General features: G+C 44.6%; 1 protein-coding gene across 1 annotated transcript in view; it reads right to left on the bottom strand.

Annotated features, from left to right (window-relative positions):
* Positions 1-863: 863 nt before the first annotated feature.
* Positions 864-9,536, bottom strand: part of LOC142579869 (Na(+)/citrate cotransporter-like) — a 64,664-nt gene continuing 55,991 nt past the window's right edge. Inside the window, exons 15-16 of the mRNA XM_075690502.1 lie at positions 3,895-4,032; positions 864-1,637 (exon numbers count right to left, since the gene is read on the bottom strand). Coding sequence (XP_075546617.1) covers positions 1,443-1,637; positions 3,895-4,032 — 333 coding nt within the window. The 3' untranslated portion in view covers positions 864-1,442. The remainder of the gene's footprint in view (positions 1,638-3,894; positions 4,033-9,536) is intronic.

The following is a 9,536-nucleotide window of genomic DNA, read 5'->3' as shown; positions in this document are numbered from 1 at the left end:
TCTGGAACTAGTTTCGACTGAACCATATTCGGAAATGGCACATTTTAGTACTACACTGTCTCTGGGATCAATAAACTTTTCTACGTAAGAAACCGACCGAAGGACAAACAGAAAGCCTAAGAGTGGCGGAGCTACAGACAAACAAATCTTCGTAATAAAATAAAGTACCGTCAAGCTGCTGTGGGTCTAGAGTGTTGATTAGCTATGAGCAGGGATAGCGAAATAAATGCAACTCCCAAGTTCTGCATCATAAGAACTGGATTAACCGTTGTCCACGATGCTAATGGGTGGCAATCATAACATGACAAGTAGAGCAAGCAAGCTGTGCAGCACAGTGGATTCAATATTTTTAAATCTGTTTGCAGGTTTAAAAGTAATGCCATAAATTTATATACGAAACGCGAGAAAGCACGACGTTAGCTGCAGTGCATACAAGAATACTTCTAATGAATAAATTTTAATGCAAGGCATCCACTGGTATTTTGACCATAAGAATTAGTTTGCCAAGAAATGTCAGTAAGTTCGCGTGAGAGTTTGCGCTCTGGTAATGCTTTGAGAAAACTATGCATGTTTAAACAAGTGAAGGTCCACTAACTTTTCGAAAATCATCGATATTTTTGAACGGACGCTTTAACCGGTCATGTTTCATGCTACACATGAAGCATCAATGAGGTACCGAGAAATGATACCTGCATCGCAAGAGTGTAGTCACAAGAATGTAGACTTGTAGGGCGCAAAGCTTCAGAGCAATATTTAGGAGCCGTGAAGCATAGAACAGCGCAAGGCGTTGTTTTAAGTAGAATAATCATTTGCTGTCCCACATTACAGTCGTGATTGCATACGGTCACGTTCCTGCGCGTAAGAAGATTACGCATACTTGTAATGAGTGCAGTATGTCGAAAGCTTGCATCCGTAACGTCCCTTCGTTTTGTGTCTACTGCAACGCTGCAGGTGAACCCTAGTGAACGCCGCTTAATTGACGCGAGAGAGAAAGAATCTAAGTCTGCTTCTTATTTTTTCGGTAAACGTTTTGCAGCACACACAGTAAAATAAAAAGAAGCGCAGCTATGCAAGCATTCCCAACACACAAAAATTAAGAAAAAGCAGGGGAGCAAGCAACAGCAAGGCTATACGGCAAACAATGTTTGGCAGATTATACATCTTCGTGTGTTGTATGTTTACAGCTAGACACTTGTTGAAGACATTTACAGACTTTTCGCTCATTTGTCTTTCAGACTCGCGGCAGCGAGAAAAATGTGCCCACTCAGTGCATTCCTCCCTATGCGCAGTCACAGTGGTGATTTGCTGCGACACAGATGCGACGAAAAGTAATGATAGCAGAACATTTTCAGAAGCACACAAATAATTGAGTCGAAATAAATATCCCCAACACATAACCAAACAAACATTGCTGAATGCCCCGTATGTCCTTGCGCACAGACTCAGAGGGCGCTGGTGATGTTGAGGATGTCGAGTGTTGAGGCATTGAACGCCGAGATCGTCGTCGTCGTCGTCGGTGGTACCACTGTCGCCCAAGCGGGAAAATGGCCCAGGTCGAACATGGCGTTGCCCATGGTCAGCAATGAGAGCAGCTCAAGTACGATAGTCACAATCTTGACTGGAAAGCCGATTTTAATCTGCGGATAGATACAGACGATGAAGGTATGATGAGATGGAACGCTCTGCGTTATATAGAACAATTTCATTCTAAATGTTACCATCCGCAAAGGGTGTGTTATCGCAGCTAGCGATGCTACACTGCAACGTATTTTAATACGGTGACAAGCAATTTTGTAAAAAAGAGAAATGCCTTAGTTTAAAGCAGACTTTAACACCTTAGAAACAGATCGCGAAATATATACATAAAGAGCTCTACAGAAGAACATAGCCAACTGCAAGTTAGAGAAACCAAGGTAAAGAAAAACTGTCCTGGTCCATAAGTTTGTGCAGTACTTGTCGTGGCCATAAATACTGATATCGCAGTAGAAAGTATCTCTCAGGTATCTATTTTTCTTCATTACACAAGTGATGTACGTATTAGATGACATCCTTATCTTAATTGATATCTAAAGTAGTAAAAATTCGCGAAAGCGAAATTGCAACAAATCGATGTACTCTTTAGGGGACGCAACCTTTTGGTTACGCCTGTAAGACATTTTAGTTCGTTTCGACCTCTTCGGAGAGATGAAGATGTTTCTGTCAAAAAACGTGACATTTCATCTACCTTGAGGCACATTATAAAATTCGCTATAAGGCCATATTAAAGCCGTCCAATAATTCCTGTCCGAAATGTTTGTGAAGCACTGGACGTTGGAAACCCACATCCACGGAAGTGTTCTATATGAAGAAATTTAATAACCTTAATCGTGCAGAGGGGAGAGAGATGGGAGTGCAATGCCGGAAGGCGATAGTACGAGGAAGTGAGTTGCCACCCTCTCCGCAGCAAAAGAGTCTCTCCACTTTACTACTTTCTCAGCTAAAGGTGCCGAGAGCTCACGTCACGTTTGCGCCACGATTTGTACTTCGTCTTTCTGGCTTCTTTATTTGTTTAGGTTTCTTCTCGTTTTTGTTATGCTGCGGGGCACCTTTCAGGTGGAAGTTCCAGGCCCCCTTCGCGCTGCCACTTGTTGTCCTTGCGCGTCAGGGAGGGACATTACGCGGTAGGCAAAATTTAAGACTTGGCATCTTCACTGGAGAGAGTTTGTCTACATTACTGAATGGTCCGCAGGCTCTCGGCTTATTTTTAGATATTTTCGTTTTTTTAACTTTCTATAGCTTGGATTATTACGCTTATCTTGTAGTATTTTTTATTCGCCTGAAGCCTGCCATTCATATGGACAACCCTTTTTATTTAGATTCCTTTCTATTGTTGATAGCCTAAATATGTTTAGAGCACCCTAACCTGCCGAAGAACCCAAGACAATAAGGCTGGCGAAGTTTATGAACATAAGGTACATGGTAAAGCATACGTACAAATTTGAAAGAAGCGATCGGGAGGAAATTGTTTCGGCATGTGAAGTTTCAAAATGTGTACGCACACGCTCACTTTGTAATAAAAAAGATTGGCTTACTGCTTAGCAAACGCTCACGTTAAATATTCTGTAATGCTAACCGACTTGTCGCAACTTTTTTTCTATGTTACGCAAGCCAACATTTGAAACTTTCAACACTTGCTCGAAAAAAATTACACACCCGTAGACGCTGATATGTTCACAAGTGATAAAAGACAAAGCGTTGCGGGTCTTATTTTAAGGTGTTTTACCATAAACAACTTTTCAAAGTGATTTCAGAAGTGTTTGTATTATTTTCGACTTTTCTCCGAAAATTCAGCTCTTTTGGCGAGATTCAGAATTACAATGAATATTTTGTCTAGATCACAGCATTTATTCTGTAACTGCCCACTTTTGAACAAGATGCGCGGTAATATAATAATAATTTTATTTCTTTAATGCAATATATTTTGGCCGCAGTAATCAAAATTAATAATTATAGAAAGAGAACATGGAGAACCTACAAACGTTTATTTCTTGCATACCTTGCGTGCTTTCCCTAAAAAAAGAGTAATAATTCATGTACTTCTACATTACAAAAACATTTTTTTTTTCGTTTCAGAAAAAAACATTAGCTTGGTTTTTACGATCACTAAAGGTGTGCGATATGGAAAGTAAACAAGGTTATGAATACCGACCTTGCCTGTACCAATGTTTGCCGCAGAGCTCTATTTCGATTTAGGAGGCACAAGCTCGTAGAATGAAGGCCTTCCTTTCAAGTCGTTAGCATACCTGCATGACTGCCACTCGGCGCGTCATATGACTAGTACTCGAAAAAAATGTTCAGGTACTGGCGACTGCAGCGGCAGATAACTAGGAGAGCAGCGTGCAGCGCCCTGCTTACCATCTCCCAGCAAGACATGCGTGCGTAGTCGAAGAGCAGTGCGTTTCCGTAGCAGGACACTGGCAGCAGGAACACCATCGAGGCCCCCTTGGTCACCGGCAGCAGAAGCAGCAGAGGGTTCCACTGGCGCTCGCTGGCCTATACGTAGGATCAAAAGGAGGTGTAGGAAGAGCGTCAGTTGCGGGCGTAAGAACACACGCTGCACAATTGTCGATTCCTATCAGAACGCCGTCTATTAAAAAGGTCGAACAGGCTGCAAGCTGACTGAAATGTTTACAAAATTTCATTAGGTTTGACGTTCCGTTTAGGCGTCTGAGGTAACGGGAGTATGGTGACGGCAGAAAATTTGGAGTTTTATTTGCGCACCTTTGCTTACTCCACGAGTTTGTGTATAAATGTGAAATATGTAGTTTACTGTATCGTTCTGGCCAAACTGCCTAGCAACGATCTGCAATAAAAAATAACAGCGCTTCAGCAAAGAACAATCAATCAATCAGTCAATCAATCAATTAGTTTTATTACCTGGTCTAGGAACAACTAGCTGGTCTGGACACTGGTAGCCGTAAGAATTGGTATAATATACATACAGAGCCCGGGAAGCGTCCGCAATATTTGGTTCGGTACAAGAAATAGCCCTTGTACATACATACATACATACATACATACATACATACATACATACATACATACATACATACATACATACATACATACATACATACATACATACATACATACATACATACATACATACATACATACATACATACATACATACATACATACATACATACATACTTATAGCATAATATAACGGTATATAACATATAACATACGAAAATAACATTGATCGACATTTCTGGAAATATGGACGCCAAGCCAATGGTAACTCTTACGTGGCATAGGGTGGATATATATATGCATCAACAAAGAGGAATAAACAGTAATCATGTTATACGATAACAATTTACCATACGGGTGTGTGCAGTTTAAGAAATACACCTGCGTTTCTGAGCTCCCTCGAATTACTACTTGATGTGCTCACGGATCCCAGGTCGCGCATAAGTATGCAATATATGTCGGGCGAAAAGGTGAGCTTTGAATTCAGTGTAATTCCAAGGTCATTAACTCCGCCATCCAAAGTGAGCGTGGCTTTGCTTAGGTGTTTAAGGAAACGGAACTGATTTCTCTTACTTGTAGACGGGATTGCTTTAGTCTTTCGGACATCTAGTGTTTGTGTTGCACGGACCAATCGGCAAAAGCTTGGATATGTCTTGTTGAAGTAGAATGTAGTCTCAAATGGTGCGAATTTCTTTCGATATCTTCATATTCTCCACGTAAACTAAAGATGACGAGTTCTTCATTGCTTTGGATACATCATTTGCAAACACATAGAAGACAAGCGTTCCAAGGCTAGAGTGCTATGGCACACCACTGGTAGCTATGTACGTCCTTGAGGACTGTCTGTTTGAGGTGACATAGCACTGTCAGTCTTACAGGTAGTCATGCAGCAAAGATAACGGAAGGTGCGGAAACACCGGTTTTGTAGAGCTTTCGGAGCAAGAGGGCATTACAGACACGGTATCTCGGTCACACGAGGAATCGGAAATGTCACCGACGGGCACACTAACTTGTTACTAACCAATTTTAGCACACAGCGACGGTACCTTCCAAAGGGCACGGGTGTGGCTTATTTTGATGGTGTTGCGGATGTTCGAGGCTGCTGTTCGCTACTCGAAGAAGCACCTACGCAAGGCCCAGCTTCTGCACTCGACGTCAGCACTGCTTTGTCGCAACACGAATGAGAGCGGCTTCTCACGCTATTGTCGAAGTTCAATGACTGCTTTGCGTCGACGTCAAGCGTCGGACGGGCGCCTCTAACGAAGCATCGGGTAATTACAGAGGATACGGCAAGGCCAATTCACGAAAATCCTCGTGTGGCTCCCAGAGAACGTGAAGCCATACAACAACAAGAGGTAAAAATGCTAGAAGACGACGTGATTCAACCATCAACGAGTCCCTGGGCATCTCCTGTAATTCTAGTTAAGAAAAAAGACGGCAGTTTGCGTTTCTGCGTGGACTACCGAAAACTAAATCAAGTGACAAAGAAAGACGTGTACCCGCTTTCCCGTATAGATGATTCACTCGACAGGCTTCGTCACGCGCGTTACTTCTCTTCAATGGACTTAAAAAGCGGATATTGGCAAATCGAGGTAGATCCGAGAGACCGTGAAAAAACTGCTTTTGTGACGACAGACGGCCTATACGAATTTAAAGTCTTGCCTTTCGGCTTGTACTCTGCCCCTGCTACATACCAACGCCTCATGGATACTGTGCTTTCGGGTCTGAAGTGGAAAACCTGCTTAGTGTACCTGGACGACGTCATCGTGTTCTCCGCAACTTTTGAAGAACACCTCCAACGGCTTGAAGCGGTTTTGCAGACCATCCGATCCGCCGGCCTCACCCTGAAGCCGGAGAAGTGCCACTTTGGCTTCGGGGAACTACAGTTTCTCGGTCACGTCGTCAGCCACGCAGGTGTTCGCCCAGATCCTGAGAAAATTGCGGCCGTAGCACAGTTTCCAGTACCAACCGATAAAAAGGCTGTCAGGCGCTTTCTGTGCCTCTTTGCCTATTACCGCCGGTTTATTGCGGACTTTGCTCGCATTGCGCCGCCGTTAACTCGCCTGACGAGAGACGACGTTGCTTTTGTATGGGGCGACGAAGAGCAAGGTGCATTCACTGACTTGCGGGAACGTCTCCAGACACCTCCAGTGCTTGCTCACTTTGATGAGACCGCTCCTACATTTCTCCACACTGACGCCAGCAATGTTGGCTTGGGAGCTGTTCTTGTGCAGTGGAAGGAGGGCACAGAAAGAGTACTTGCCTATGCAAGCAGTACACTCTCACGCACAGAGGCCGATTACTCCACAAATGAGAAGGAATGCCTCGCCGTAGTATGGGCTGTTATGAAATTTCGCCCATATTTGTATGGCCGCCACTTCACAGTTATAAGCGACCACCATTCACTATGTTGGTTGACGAACCTTAAAGATCCTTCGGGAGGACTGGCGCGTTGGAGCCTACGGTTGCAAGAATTTGACATGACTGTCAAGTACAAGTCGGGGAAACGACATACGGATGCTGTCTGCCTGTCTCGATCGCCTATAGAGTCGTCTGCTCCACCCGAAGAAGACTCAGCATTTCTTTGTGTTCTGGACACATCCGCCATCGCGCAACAACAACGGGACGACCCTGAGTTGCTTGAACTCATCAATTAGTTAGAGGGCAGATCTGCGAAACCGCCTAGAGTTTTCGAAACAGGACTGTTGTCGTTTTGTTTTCGGGCGAAAGTACTTTACAAACGAAACTTTTCTTCGACCGGGTTCCCCTATCTGCTCGTCATTCTTGCAGCTCTTCGTACGGAAGTACTTGAAGCCTGTCACAATGAGGTGACTTCTGGTCACTTAGGCTACACGAGAACGCCGGCCAGAGTGCAGCAGAGGTACTACTGGCCGATACTTACCACGACCGTGAAACATCACGTTCACACTTGCCTCGACTGCCAGATGCGCAAGTCGCCTCCGTCGAAACTAGCCGGCCTCCTACAACCCGTCCAGGTTCCTCGAAGACCGTTTGACCAAATCGGTATGGATATATTGGGCCCACTTCCTACTTCTACTGCAGGGAATCGCTTTGTTATCGTCGCAGCCCACTATCTCACACGTTACGCTGAAACAAAGGCAATCCAAAGAAGTACAGCAGCCGAGGTGGCGCGCTTTTTCATTGAGCATGTTGTGTTCCGACACGGCGCACCAACCGTCGTAATAACATACCGAGGAACCGCATTCGCAGCTTCACTATTAGATCACGTCTTGCTGCTAAGTGGAACGGCGCATCGGAAATCAACCGCCTATCATCCTCAAACCAACGGATTAACAGAACGCCTAAACAAAACAATTGAAGACATGCTCTCCATGTACGTGGATGTTGAACATAAAAATTGGGACGACATCCTACTGTATATCACCTTTGCATAGAACACGGCGAAACTAGAGACGACGCGCATGACTGCGTTCACCATTGTTCATGGGCGGGATGTACAAACGATGTTGGATGCGATGCTTCCACATGACTGACGACACTCATACGGACGCCGCTGTGTTTACGCAACAAGCAGAACAGGCTCGGCAACTCGCGCGCTTGCGGATCTGCCAGCAGGAAGAATACGACGCAGGGCGCTATGACCTTCATCGTCGAATAGTAATCTATGACGTCGGCGACAGAGTGTGGGTTTGGACAACCATACGTAAACGAGGCCTCTCCGAGAAGCTGTTAAGGCGATACTTCGGAACATATCGAGTATTGCGCCGACTCAGTGACGTCACGTACGAGGTCGTCCCCGATAGTCCCAATTGAACGCGGCGCCGCACGCACCGTTCTGAACTTGTGCACGTTGTCCGAATGAAGCCGTATGTGAGCGAATAACTACGCGAGGGACCCTTAATTCCCCAAGTGACACTCCATGTCTAGCATCGTGACGATGCTCTCTTAGGGAGGGACAGATGACACGTCTATTCTATGCAGACGACAACGAAGATAGGGACATTAACGGACTTCGTCTAGTGGGTCAGTGGGATTTCGGCAAGGACGAAGAAGACGCGTCTCTGGCCTGTTTTGTTTTTTGAACAAGTTGTCCTGCGGCTCTTGAACGTCTCCCTGTCTACTGTCCGCGTTGTATTGCGACAATATGAGTGTTCTTGCTGAGTTATCGGACTTCGTCTGCAACACTGTTAAGGAAAATATTGAAATTAGGCATGAAGATATCGAGGCACTCTGAATGGGCGTTATTTGTCGCCTGCACTCTAGATAGAGGGTCTGAAAAATCGGAAGGCTGAAAGGCACGTTGCTTCCTTGTGCTTTTCTGTAAAATGTAAAAGCGCACATAAGACAGCAAACGCGAGCAGAATATTTTTTCATGTATTAATTTGTGAAGAAAAAGAACATAAGATTTGTTGCGTCTATAGGTGACGTTAGGTAACGTGAGTGCGTGTGTCCTGTCCTATGGAAATGGAAGGCTTTTTACAGAATCGATGTTTAAATGTATATGTCAACATTTTTTTTCCACACTTTAGAGAAGTTCACAATTTCACCTACAAGTGTCACCACAAACGACGGAGGCGTACTCAAGAACTGGAAGGCATACGTTCTTATATAAAGTTACAAATTGCCCAAATTATTTGAAGTCTCTCTTCAACCGACTTAGTGCGCGCTGCCTCGTCTTGTGAGCGTGGGGTGTGAAACTCAGAGAGCTATCGAAATGCACTACAAAGTCCTTCGTTCCCTGAGCTCTTGGCAGGAGAAGGTCTTTAACGCTGTAGGTAAATAAGGTGGCCTTAGTCTTCCGCGTGAAGATTACAGTTGTTGTTTTTGATGCGTTTATGACCAGCTTGTTTCCAACGCACCATGGCTCAAAATTCGCAGTGTCCTCCTGAAGAGCGGCGCAATCATTAACATTTTTTACCGCTTTAAAAAGTTTCACATCATTAGCATATAACGCAACTGAAGAGCTTTGAATGACTGCCGAAATGTCGTTAATGAACAGCCAGAAAAGAATAGGGCCCAGGACAGACCCTTGAGGAACT

The sequence above is a fragment of the Dermacentor variabilis genome, chromosome 4 (assembly GCF_050947875.1).
Source record: "Dermacentor variabilis isolate Ectoservices chromosome 4, ASM5094787v1, whole genome shotgun sequence".
Classification (NCBI taxonomy): Eukaryota; Metazoa; Arthropoda; class Arachnida; order Ixodida; family Ixodidae; genus Dermacentor; species Dermacentor variabilis.
Note: the sequence above shows the minus strand (reverse complement) of the source record. Positions and strands in the feature narration are given on the sequence as shown.